Raw genomic sequence first — 12,699 nt, 5'->3', positions numbered from 1 at the left:
ATCATCCGTTCGAAAACAAAATATTTTTTGTAGATGATATATTTCCATCTCTCAAATCGTCTCTAACTTCCGCGTAATTCAAAATGACTCTTTCAACATTAGATGCGCAACATTATTGCGAGGAACTATCTATAGAAGTATCGTTGTATAAAACGTATAAAAGTTGCGTATTTCCTCAGAAAGTATGAAAAGAAAGTAGAGTAGGCCCTGGAATGATATTACAACGGAAGTGAATTGACGTGAAATTCGCGGCGATCTTTTCCTTTTGTACAAGAAACGATCGGGAGGTTTAAGCGTTGCGTATGTACTTTTAACTTTCCGCAATGCTTAATTCAACCCCTCGCATAGCACGATCACGAAAAAGGCATCGCATACGGTGCGCCGAGAATTTATCTCTTTCTTTTATCTCTTTCTTTAAACTGTCCCGTGCACGCGTATCTCAATATCGTGTACCTTTTGCGTGCTACGACGTATCGATTTGATTCCTTCCGCGGTGCAATTTTTCTCTATTATACACTGTCCAAACGGAATGCTTAACGAGGCCAGTGAATTCCTCCCCACGCGTTGCGCTTTCCGCTTGGTAAGGTTTGGCAAGCGCAGTGCTATACCCGCTGCGGGACCGTCAAGATGGATAGTGTTCAAGGTCAATATATGCGTATCAATCAGATTCTTATGTGTCTCATTGGCGAATGGCCGTATCAGGAGGGATGGGAAAAATTTCTGATCCAATTCGTCTTCGTGCCCGCGGTTTTCTCTCAGGCAATTGTTCAGGTAAACTCCCTTTTGAATTTTCTTTAAGTGATGCAACTAATGAGTTTTCATAAAATTATTGAATAACTAATTGCGCAGCAAAGATAATATAATAATTGACTATGCGTATACATATGAAAGTTTAACAACAATTGAGCTGAAAATAAGTGATGGCTACTAAGTCAAAAATTATTTTTTTTTGTTTTGACTAATAATAAATCACACTTATTAAGATATATTATGAAATATTATATTATTAGAATAACAATATTTACTATTCTTCATTTTAAATTAGAATTATTAATGGCTTTCCTCTTTGCCTGGTAACTTGATACAGAAATTTTACATTTCTTAAATTTGAAATCATAAAAAAAATACATGTATTATATTTTTGCAAGCTCATATTCTTGTTTTTCGGAATATCGATTTATTTTTATGATTTTAATTAAACGTAGCCATGCAAACTTGAAGACATTTTGCAGGGCGGCGGTATGATCACTGCTTGGTTCGCGGATGACATTGATGCGGTTATGGAGAGTTCGTCGCCTTTTGTAATTAGTTTAATGTGCATCGTTAAACATATTAATTATACGTATAACCATGAACAGGTATGTTTTTTTCTCGAGGATGCGAGAGTAATCACTTTATCGATACTAATCGTAGTTATTCGTTATACTAAATGTAGATGAAGAAGCTCGCCTTTGTAATGGCAGACGATTGGAATATTTATTCAAAACTTAGCGATGAGTACAATATTCTTTGTAAGAATTACGATATGGGTAGAAAAGTCTCGATTGCTTATGCAGGTAAAAATTATACTAAAAACTTAATATTATAATTTCCTTTAGAATTTCGCGACATAACTTAGATTAATTTTCAAAAGTATAATAAATTATATTTTGCATAAATTTCAAATATATAATTTATTTAAAATATTTATGTGATACATAAATATATATAATAAAATATATATTAATAAATTATAATTCTAAATTAAAATTTATATAAAATATAAATACTTTTCAAGCAAAATTAAAATATCTCGCATACATATTCTGAGCTGAAAAGTTAATAAAAACCATAGGGATATGTGACTCATAATTGATATATAATTTACAGTCTCTCTATATGGTTCAATGACTCCCTTTCTGATTGTACCGGTGATAATAAACACAGTCAGCTACATGGGGTTGTACAACATTTCTGATAGACCCCTGATGTTTCGCACGGAATACTTTATAGATTCCGAGAAGTATTACTACCCGTTATTGGTGCATTCGTACATTGGCACCCTCGGATTCGTCACGATCGTCGTAGCGATCGACTCGATGTTGGTGTTTCACGTTCAACATGAATGTGGGATGTGCGAGATCCTAGGGTAACTCCGCAATAATGACACTTCGTAAGACTGAACAGTATTTTCATTCAAAATGCATCTTGTGTATTTGTTATACTCGCATGTACATGTTGCTTGCGAGAAATCCGATCAGTGTTAATCTCATCTCATGTTGGACATCCCATATTGTCACACGTTTCTTACACATTTTATTACATCTTTGATACATAGAAATATATTATATATATATATATATATATAATACATACATTTTTGTCATGTAATTGATTATTGTTGAGCGAGAGCGAGAGCGAGAGAGAGAGAGAGAGAGAGAGAGAGAGAGAGAGAGAGAGAGAGAGAGAGTGACTGCGGAATAAATATTTGTCATTGGTCATCGAGTGTCTTATTAACGCTTGTTATCCGAATTTGTTTCATCCATACATCACATCATGAAGATAGAATAATATATACGTAGTCAGAATAGGTAGAGATATTAAATCGGCGGTAATTTTTATTTTAATTAAATTTTAATATCAATTATTCATCTACATCATTCGGACGAATTTCAACATCCTTGGATTCAAGCTATGTTTAAGATACGTTTATCAATAAGCATTTTTTAGATATCGGCTAGCACGGATTGTTGAAGCAGATACTTTAGACATAAATTTGTATACGAGCAAAGAAGAGACTATGTCGTATGAATATATTAAGAATTGTGTCATCATGCACAATCATATAATAGAGTTAGTATCTCTGAATAATTACATTATCATTTTTGTTGCCAGTAATTTGGTATGCGTTTTTATATTTTTTAAATGAATACCATGTATTTGATATTTTTTACGTATGTAATAAATTAAGTGTATAAATTCAACTCAATTTTTGTCTATTTACATTATTAATTTTATTTAATAAATAATCTCCTTTCTAAATTGATCAATGTTTTATTCTTTATTCTTTGAAATTTATACAATACTTTAGCACATGTATCTTTTTATTATTAATTTTATTATATACATTTTTCTCGAACATGAAGGTATGCTAGACGTATCGAAATTGCGAATACGACATCGTATTTTTTTCAACTAGGTTTCAATATGATGGGCATGACATTCACAATATTCCAGGTCAGTACAATGATAAGTACACATATGCAATCATGATTATCATTACTGATAAACTTTACCCTAGTGAGAAATGATAATGAAATCAACATCGATGTTTATTCGTCATCGAAATCAATTCAACATCGATTTTATTGTCATTTTTCATTGAAACGTCCATTAAAAATTTTGTCTTTTTTATGATGTTTGACTATCATGCTTAAAATTAGAATTAATTTCTTTAAACTATTTATATACGTGCGAGTATAACAAAACGAATTTACGTTTATGAGTTAGGCAGTGGTAAAGTTGAGTGATCCAAATGAAGCTCTGCGATATGCATCGTTCACGGTGACTCTGTTATCCGTACTCTTCCTCGAAAGCTGGCCGGGTCAGCAACTATCAGATTATACTAACAAAATTTTTGCATTTACGTAAGTACTTCGTCATGGAGGCATTTTAGTTACAGTTCAGCATTGACAATTTCTGAAAACAATTAACCGATAATACTTTGTTCAGATATTGGTACATTTGATCTATACATGCAATCGCTTTATACATATTTACCAGAAATAATTATAAATAAAAAAATAGTAAAAAAAAAATTATAAATAAAAAATAGTTTAACACACATCGGTATTTCAGAACCAACGGAAGATGGTATCAGTCTTCGCTAAGAATAAGAAAAGTGATCAGCATTATGCTGATAAGGAGTTACGTGCCAATCAAGATAACTGCGGGTAAACTGTACGCCTTGAACTTGGCAAACTTCGCTTCAGTAAGATAACGTCTTTAAAAACGAAATCTGACAGCGTATTACCGTAAAGATTGACACATCGTCTTTTTAAGGTCGTACGCACGTCGTTTTCTTACTTCACTGTTCTTTGTTCTATGCAATGAGCGAGACTTGCTGCAGCTCAAAAGCTATTATTGATGACAACAACTACAAGCAACTGATTTGCCCTTATTTTCTTTTTCATGACGACTCGTGAGTCATAAGTGACGATGGCTACGACGATTTGGTAAAGTCGATACACTTAAATATTTTTGGCGCGCGATTAGAACATTCACAAGAAAAATAAAGTAAAAAATCACAATACATTGTTTAACAGATTAACGTGTTCGAAAGAATTTTTTTTTAAGTCAATAGGTTTCTTATAGTTTTATTTAAGTATCTACAGAAACGGCATTGAAAGGAAAATTATATTATAAAGCAGTCTATGTACGCAGTCTTTCAAGACCTCATTTATTCTTAAAATATGATGAATATGTGATGAATATGTAATACAAATATCATCAGTTACGATCAAAACTTTTGTTACAGAAATTGTAGCATCAAAAAATATGACGATGATATATGCAATACCTTTAACAAAATTTTATTTTTATTTTACTTATTTATTGCACACACTAATATCTTTTAAAACAATTATATTTACCGTGTTAAAAATTATACATATAATAACACAGTAATTTTATCTATTTTTATCTATTTTAGTATCTTTCACTTCTCATTATCGTCATTATAAAAAGCTTTCTTGCCACTAGCACTGTACTGCGTATCATTATGTATTATATTATCTGCAAATTTTTAAATGATAGACTTACGAGATATATAAGTTTATCAAAAATCTATTATACTGCCATTTTTTTTAAATTTTCTGTATATTTTTATTATACAATAATATACTTTCTTAAAGGATAAAAATGCAAGTATAGGTACCAATATTTTCATATTTGAGTATGATTTTCTAATAGCCAATGTAAAGTAGAGTATTCTTCAGCATTATCACGTTAAAAAAGTTTGGATTTGAGCATGAATTATTCAATTTACTTCTGCAACTTGTATTGGAATTTATATTATTAGGAATAAAAACATTCTTATAAAAAAATTACTTTCTTCTCATGTAAAATATAGACAAATTGTACTAAATAGCTCAATAAGTTTAATACGAATAGTATTAAACTTATTAAGCTGTCGTATCTTTTTTTTTTCGTATCTTTTTACTTTACATCAGCGTATACAAGCGACTGCTTCGATTATTCGTTATTTTAACTAGCATGTGGTAAAAAAATTCAGTAAGTCGAGCGATGATGTGCGCAAAATGTCAAATTGCAATTATTGACAAGTTGGGATTAAATTTAATTATATGGAAATGCGATCTAAAAATTTTTTATTAAATATATGCTATTTTTAAGCTACATTAATAAATTCGTAAATAAACTAAATATTAATAAAGTAAAACAATTTTTTTAATAAGTGTCTTAACTGGCACATGTCACACATTATCGCACTTAAAATTCATTACTAGTAATTCCTTAGATATTAGCTAACAATTTCTTTATGATCGTTCGATTTAAATTTACTCACTTCAGATTTTAAAGTTTTATTGAATTATTTTTAAAAATGCACTGGAAGGAGCAGTTGTTTCTATAAAAGTATGTTCTTAAAAAATCTCATTTCTATTGCTTACTAGAGTGAAAAGAATGATAATGAATATATTATCAATTACAGTGAAAAATTTTTGTTACAGAGACCGTAGTAGCATGAAGTATGATGATGACATACGTAATACCTTAAATAAAATTTTATTTTTATAAAATCATTTTATATATACCACAAAATAATTATGCTTACTGTATTAAAAGTTATGTATGACAATACAAGAATTTTACCCATTCTCAGTCCCGATGGTTTTTCAAAATTTTATAAAATCATTTTATGCACAAAATAATTATACTTACTGCATTAAAAGTTATATATGACAATACAACGATTTTACCAATTCTCAGTCCCGATGGTTTTTCACTTCTCATCATTATCATTATAAGAAGCTTTCTTGCTTCTATAGGCATATTATACCATTCAGAATTATATCTGCAAATTTTACAAAAAATCTATTTAAAATTATATTATATATTTATACTTCTGTTTAACATTTTGTTATTATAGATTAATATGACTTTTACAAATGTGCTACTTTTAATATTATACAAAACGTACGCAGATTCAAACACTTTCTCACTGGAATCTATGATTTTTTGACCTTGCCAGTTTACAAAAAATACAGTAAATAAAACTGCATTTAGATAAGCAAAGAGATTTACAAGGCGATTAACGTCTTGCACATTTTTTATCACCTACACAATAATGAAATGTATTAGGTGTTGGAATTAATTCGTAGCGTTTTACAAGTGATGGGAAGTACTTTCATTAATGTATTTTTTAATGCTCATGTGAAATAAATAACATTCTTTCATTAAAAACGCTACGAATTAATTCCAACACCTAATATAATTAATAAAATATAATAAATACATCAATTAATATAATAAATACAATCAGTGATAATTAAATCAGTTTAATTAATGTTACTGTTTATTCATTTAAGTAATTTGTGTGATAGGAACATATCCAAAAACTGTTGCAGTCTTAATAAAATGTTCGGTAGGTGTACCTGATACCCCAGAAAACTTATAATAAGTACAGTCAATCCTGTCTGTATAGAGAGAGCTAAGCTATATGCCGACTCCACAATGGCAACAAATCTAATGTACAAAGATATTTGTTACTATTATTATTTGTTACTATTGCCTGTACGCAATAAAAGTAACGCTCTACATGCCTAAACATGTACTCACTGTATCGTTTCTGTGTGTCTGCGAATACTGTAGACGATATTCGAGTAACATTTATCCTTTGTAATCGTTAATTTGGAAACTAACGCAATTTCCAACCGAGATCTAAACTCAATATTATAACAAAATTTAAAGGAATAATATTTGGAAAAAGTTTTACAGCACACAACAATATAGGAACAAACTATTCCTTTATTTGCGTTAGATTGATCTTGATAAAAATCATGTATTTAAACAATGATCATTTATTAAACTTACCTCAAAGCTATGAACAAACCGCAACTGTACTCGATCACTATTAGATACAGAACATCGAATACAGATAATAAGACTGTATATATAAGGTCACATACACTACAATGTATGAAAATTGGAACGTAATACGTGTCTAGATCAATCATGTAATTAACGCGATAAGGTAATCCTGTTTGGGATTTCAGCTCTTCATTTGCTAACTCATTAGTCTTGTTGGATTCCACGTAAGAAAGTTTTGTCAATAGTGGTGCAAATAAATAAAGGATGGTATGGCTTAGTAAAAAACCTAAATTGCAGGAAAATTTTCATAATTTATGTGTTATATTTTTATATAGTATATTAAGCATCACAAGCTATTCCTTAAACATCATAATTTAATACTTTTATGCACAATTAAAACAATTATACTTTAAAAGTCAATTATACTTTTAAAAATGTCATTCAATGCTTTTTAATGACGATAAACTTTGTGCTTTGACTTTAAAAAATTCATTGAACATCGATTTTTTTTATTATTATTTGTTTCCATTAAGCCATACAAATTTTTTCTGAAATATTTTTCCAGAAAATATTCCTCTTTCAAAATAATCAATTACATTATTTGGAATAAAATATTCTATAAATCATAAAATATTTTTAAATATATTATAGTATGACAAGAGTTTCTCAAAATCATTTAGAAACTAAAATTTGTATATTTGAATATTTAACACTGCACTGCATTATATTGAGTTCGATTGTACTATTGCCATCAGTCACCCGTGTAAACATAGCCTAATTTTTTCCCATATAGCGCGTGCGAATTCTGTATCTTTTCTTCTTCGTCCGACTTCGGGGAAAGACAATACTCGTGCATCTTTATTAGAAGCATTTTGATCTATGGCTCAAAAAAGATTCCGATATAAGATATAATTTTGCATAACTTTCTATATTTGCTATTACTTTTATCATAAATTATTTATTAGTAGTACTTATCGATACTGTTTATCGATATACGCCGCGATGTCATCTTTATTTACATACCTGTGGTAGTGCATGTATTGTACAGAACGTTTTACTTATAATTACTACGGCGAAAAATAGCGACGGCACGGTATCGAGCAGTTCGAAGGGGTCATGCCAAATTTCAGTAATACCCAAAATCTGTAATTTCCGTCATTTATAACATTGTACACATGTCATGCAAGAAATAATTTCAATTGAAATATCGGAAATAACACTAATTATGTGAAGTGCATTTAACACGAGAATTTTTATGCACATATAATTGTTTTAGAGAAATTAAGTAAGTAAAGAAAGACTTTCTTTTTCACCCTTTTTTTTAGAAGATAAAACAATAATGAAAGCTGTAATAGTAAACACTTGCAATACTGTCTTAAGATTGTTCACATTTATCTTATATATCTTATACCTGGAATATAAATCCAGATCCGAGTATAAGCACCATAGCAAAATATATCGCGTAACGCCTGTTTCGCGTATGAAAAGGCCATAGACCACTGATGCTTAGTAGTAGTCGAATGATGTTATAATGCGAATCCTGAAAGAACTGATCGATATCACCCATTCTGTCTCTTATTTCCTGTTGTTATTATTACAGAAGCGAAATTCTGTACCTATGTGATACCCCAACTTCAACAAAGAATACAATTCACATCAATTTCCTATTGACAATTCTGTTTAATGTTGGTAGATATAAAATCAAAAATATATGTCTTTACCGCTAAAATCTTCATTGTAAAGTCGTGAAATTATCTTATGTAAATTGCACAATGATAGAGAAAGAGGATAGCCATACTGAAAATATTATCTTTGTAGATACGACGCAGTTATAAGGGATATAAAAATTTTATTTTCAAATAGAGTCGATCGAGACTGTTATATAGAGATACAGTTGCTTCTAATTAAAATTAAAATGATTATATTAAGAAATCATAGACTTGTGAAGTAGTTGCTTATCAAAAGTCTATTGCATATTGCTGTTTTTAAAAGTTTTCTATATTTTTATTAAGAATATGGAGGAATTTTTCACAAAGTATAAAAAATGCAGGTATTGATATTTTGGTCTTTAATTATGATTTTGCGTAGTCAACGTATAAAATGAAATGCTATTCAACGTTGTTACGCTCTAGACTTGAATTCGAGCATAATTCATACAATTTTTCTCTACATATATATATATATATATATTAATAGAAATAAAATTTAAATGTTAAAACACATATATATATATATATATATATATTAGGTGTTGGAATTAATTCGTAGCGTTTTACAAGTGATGGGAAGTACTTTCATTAATGTATTTTTTAATGCTCATGTGAAATAAATAACATTCTTTCATTAAAAAACGCTACGAATTAATTCCAACACCTAATATATAATATAACAAAGCAAAAACGAGCATATCTTTTTTACAGGACTTTTTTTTCTTAATTTATCATTTCCTCCACGCTTCTGAAGTTTTGACATTTAAATTCTAGACATCCTGTGTACTGAAGAATCTTTAGTTCTGTAATTTTAAGATATTTCTCCGGTTACAATCGTGCTAAAAAATTAATTGGGGTACAACCTACGAATATACCTCTCCGCGCTCCCTGAAGAGAGAAACTTTTGAGACGAACGAAAAATTCATGTTTCTCCTTTCAATGACACGCATATTCAAAATAATTAATAATTAATTTCTTATTGTTATTGCAACCAATGACAAGAGACAAGCTATTATAATATATCGCGCCGATGACAAAAGACAATCTATTGTAATTGACAATATAATGATAATTTGTTAAGATTGATCAAGAATTGAATTAATTCATTTATTATATATAATATAAAAAATTTAATATTAATCAACATGTTTTATATTCATAGAGATAATCAGCAAGTTTAATGTTTCAATTTAATACAATGATTGAGGAACCATACAACCTTGGATAATTCGAATAAATTTCAAGAGATCATTTGACAAGATATAAAAATAAGGATATTGTTACTTATATATTTGTAGATATATGATTTCCTAGAATTGATTTTAATGTAAGAAGGACTGCGAATATAAAATTATTAAGTATTGATTAGAATTTATTAAAACTTTTTTAATAATTTAATAATTTATTAATATAAATAACTACAAACGTTTCGACCTTTTAAACTTGGTCGAAACGTTTGTAGTTATTTATAGTTATTAATAAATTATTAAATTATTGAAAACATTCGCAAATAGTATCTAGCGCGGCTCGAAGCCAGATAAATCAATATTATTGAATTCGTAGGAGCCTTCCGAGTGAGAAATGACAATGGAATCGACATAGATGTCGATTCGATGTCGAAATCATCGAATTGACGTCGAATTCATTGTCATTTCTCACTGGATTGTTAATATTATAGTTTATTCTGTAGAATTCCTCGGAAAAATACTTTAAACAACAGTAATGTAATTTATGATTTGTTCTTTTGAAGGAATATAGTTTCTTTATCATATCTGTTAGATATAACAACATTTAATCCTAATGTAGCAGCTTCCTCGCGTATAATATCACATTCTTCTTTAGTAAAACCCTCTGAGAGATTTTGCCTTACTGCATCGTTACTGTTGATAAGTCTTTCACACAAATCACGGGCGGCTTTTCGAAATTCAGTTACTTTCATTTGTTCATCCTTGGATCTGAAGCAATTTTTCCACAAGCGTTTCTCTATTTCCAGATACTCACGTTGTTTCACATTTGTCTAAAAAAATAAAATAAAAAGGATATACTGTTACAACAAAATTTTGTAAAAAATTTTCAACTTACTGTCCGAATTGCTTTTCTAATAAAGTCATCGTGCGGTTCTAACACATGAGCTTTCTGGAACTCCTTCATTGCTTCATTATATACTCCAATACTCAGCAAAGCTTTTCCATGCCTAGAATACAAGAAAAAAAAATTTATTACAATACTGATTTAATATATTTATACCTAAGCAATTAAATCAGTAAAAAAAGTACATACTGATAATGGCTTTTAGCTGTTGGTTTTGGAACTTTCCTTAAAGCTGAGCAAGCTTTAGTAGGCATGTTTTCCTTATTATGACAAATTCCAAGATTGATGTAAGCTTGTGAGAGTAATTGATTCATTTCTTCTTCTTCTAAATCATCTTTTAACTTGACTGATTCCAAACGATTAATAATTTTTGTATATCTTCAAAAAAATATATATTTAAGAGATATGACTGCATATTCATAAAAATTTCATAACATCAGTTACTTACTCTCGTATCGCTTGTTTGTAGTTAAATTTTGTAAAATAGTCTCTAGCAGTCATAAACATATGTTTCACAGGCTGTAACACATATTTAAATAATTGTTTCTCCTCTTCGGTAAGATCTTGATATGTTCGTGCATAGCCATCATCAATATAATCAACTAAAGTAACGACAAAGACCACTTCCTCGTTAGGTGGAATACGTGGTGGACAACCAATAGCCTTGTAAGCATAATCAGGATGTATCAAAAATACTGCTATTTCGTGCTTTTGCATAGAACGTATACCAATTTCTAAACCCGATATAATACAATTCTGGCCTAAACGTAATGATCTTGGTTTCCCAACACAGTACGCAGAATCAAAAGGTTCATCTCTGTATTCAAAATATCCAACATAATGGACAATCGCTTGAGCATTGGGTGGTATAATTTTTCCAACACCTTTCTGTTTAACATATTTCATGACCTAATAACAATTTCATATTAAGCTTGTTAAAATAACATGATTTCATTTTAATAACAAACTTATCGATAAAATTAAAGATAATATTATCTCTATAAAAAAGATATAAAACAATATAAAATATGATTAACTTTTCCATTTGTAGTTAAGCTTGTCATCTTTGTCTTCAGTTTTGAAAAGCTTATGCCATAGAGTGATGCAGTTTCTTTCACATCCTCGTCTTCATCTTCGAAATCATTCATGTTTAACATATTTAACATTTCTTCATTGCTAAATTGTACATGTGAAGAATACGAAAATTCTTCATCCTCCTCATTTTTAATAATATCATCTTCAATTTCAAACATAATTCCATTATCATTCATCAAATCCCTGGAATAATATAATAAATATGTAAGAGCCTAATGCCTAAATTCTAAGCAAAATCGTAACACTCGTAACAATATTCTTGTAAGAATTTTTAAGAATTTGTAAGAATTTTTGCTTATATCTTTGTACAATATTTTTACAGACAGCTTCTTATTAGCCATAAAATTTACAAGAAATTGTAAATATTTACGAATAATCGTATGTCTTACGATACATACGCATAAAATTAGGATATTAGTCAGAAGTTCTTACAAGTTTTTACGAGAACACATTACGAGTCTTGCGATTCTGCTCAGAATTGACTTGAATAAGATACGCATGCTAATTTAATTATTAATATAATTTTTATATACCCAATCTTAAAACCGTCCACCATAGGATTTATGCTTCTTGCCATTTTTCAAGTTGAAAAATTCCGTCGAAAAATTTCTTGTCAATTAATTCAATCAATCAATTTGTCTTTTTAACTTCTACGTACTCTATGTACTCCGTTCTATCTTCTTTTTCTGAAACACGTGGGCTAAGAATCTTCTCTTAC

The 12,699-nt window shown here is 29.4% G+C and overlaps 3 protein-coding genes across 7 annotated transcripts in view; 1 reads left to right on the top strand and 2 right to left on the bottom strand.

The window, feature by feature from the left end:
• Positions 1-532: 532 nt before the first annotated feature.
• Positions 533-12,699, top strand: part of LOC105151944 (Odorant receptor 13a) — a 74,701-nt gene continuing 62,534 nt past the window's right edge. For 2 of the 3 annotated variants that reach the window (XR_015547352.1, XR_015547351.1), the window contains exons 1-9: positions 533-771; positions 1,233-1,358; positions 1,436-1,556; positions 1,870-2,128; positions 2,710-2,832; positions 3,126-3,216; positions 3,490-3,626; positions 3,838-3,970; positions 4,042-4,214. Coding sequence is in view for 1 of the 3 variants with exons in the window: in XM_087413283.1 (XP_087269409.1) it covers positions 628-771; positions 1,233-1,358; positions 1,436-1,556; positions 1,870-2,128; positions 2,710-2,832; positions 3,126-3,216; positions 3,490-3,626; positions 3,838-3,970; positions 4,042-4,092 (1,185 nt within the window). In the remaining 2 variants the exon portion in view is untranslated. Of the gene's footprint in view, positions 772-1,232; positions 1,359-1,435; positions 1,557-1,869; positions 2,129-2,709; positions 2,833-3,125; positions 3,217-3,489; positions 3,627-3,837; positions 3,971-4,041; positions 4,290-12,699 lie in introns of those variants that run through there. The other variant, XM_087413283.1, reaches the window with a different exon arrangement.
• On the bottom strand, positions 4,684-8,769 carry LOC147907299 (uncharacterized). 3 transcript variants are annotated; one of them, XR_015547350.1, is made up of 10 exons: positions 8,498-8,769; positions 8,110-8,229; positions 7,846-7,963; positions 7,090-7,372; positions 6,835-6,936; positions 6,651-6,741; positions 6,197-6,333; positions 5,938-6,070; positions 5,564-5,768; positions 4,684-4,773 (listed from the first exon to the last, which is right to left on the bottom strand). XR_015547350.1 is itself a non-coding variant. In XM_087413282.1 (9 exons), the coding sequence occupies exons 1-9, from the start codon at positions 8,651-8,653 to the stop codon at positions 4,765-4,767; spliced, it is 1,149 nt and encodes a 382-aa protein (XP_087269408.1). In that variant the 5' UTR covers positions 8,654-8,769; the 3' UTR covers positions 4,684-4,764. The 3 variants fall into 3 exon arrangements, 2 of the variants coding, with proteins under 2 accessions (XP_087269408.1, XP_087269407.1); XM_087413282.1 differs by lacking the exon at positions 5,564-5,768; XM_087413281.1 differs by lacking the exon at positions 4,684-4,773 and having other exon boundaries at positions 5,178-5,768.
• LOC105151940 (inactive peptidyl-prolyl cis-trans isomerase FKBP6) lies at positions 9,944-12,661 on the bottom strand. The gene is made up of 6 exons (XM_011065928.2): positions 12,515-12,661; positions 11,924-12,164; positions 11,335-11,795; positions 11,076-11,264; positions 10,878-10,989; positions 9,944-10,812 (listed from the first exon to the last, which is right to left on the bottom strand). The coding sequence occupies exons 1-6, from the start codon at positions 12,556-12,558 to the stop codon at positions 10,525-10,527; spliced, it is 1,335 nt and encodes a 444-aa protein (XP_011064230.1). The 5' UTR covers positions 12,559-12,661; the 3' UTR covers positions 9,944-10,524.

Source organism: Acromyrmex echinatior, chromosome 14 (assembly GCF_024713525.1).
Source record: "Acromyrmex echinatior isolate Ae372 chromosome 14, ASM2471352v2, whole genome shotgun sequence".
NCBI classification, from domain to species: Eukaryota; Metazoa; Arthropoda; class Insecta; order Hymenoptera; family Formicidae; genus Acromyrmex; species Acromyrmex echinatior.
The sequence above is the reverse complement of the archived record's forward strand: the minus strand, read 5'-3'. Positions and strand labels throughout refer to the sequence as shown.

Excerpts from the sequence above, each read along its gene's own strand:
- LOC147907299 (XM_087413281.1), bottom strand. The coding sequence starts at position 8,653 with ATGGGTGATATCGATCAGTTCTTTCAGGATTCGCATTATAACATCATT. Across the intron at positions 8,230-8,497 it reads GATCTGGATTTATATTCCAG|ATTTTGGGTATTACTGAAAT; the intron begins GTATAAGATATA and ends CGGAAATTACAG. Across the intron at positions 6,334-6,650 it reads TAAGTTTTCTGGGGTATCAG|GTGATAAAAAATGTGCAAGA; the intron begins GTACACCTACCG and ends ATTATTGTGTAG.
- LOC105151940 (XM_011065928.2), bottom strand. The coding sequence starts at position 12,558 with ATGGCAAGAAGCATAAATCCTATGGTGGACGGTTTTAAGATTGG. Across the intron at positions 11,796-11,923 it reads GCTTAACTACAAATGGAAAA|GTCATGAAATATGTTAAACA; the intron begins GTTAATCATATT and ends AATTGTTATTAG. Across the intron at positions 10,990-11,075 it reads ACAGCTAAAAGCCATTATCA|GCATGGAAAAGCTTTGCTGA; the intron begins GTATGTACTTTT and ends CTTGTATTCTAG.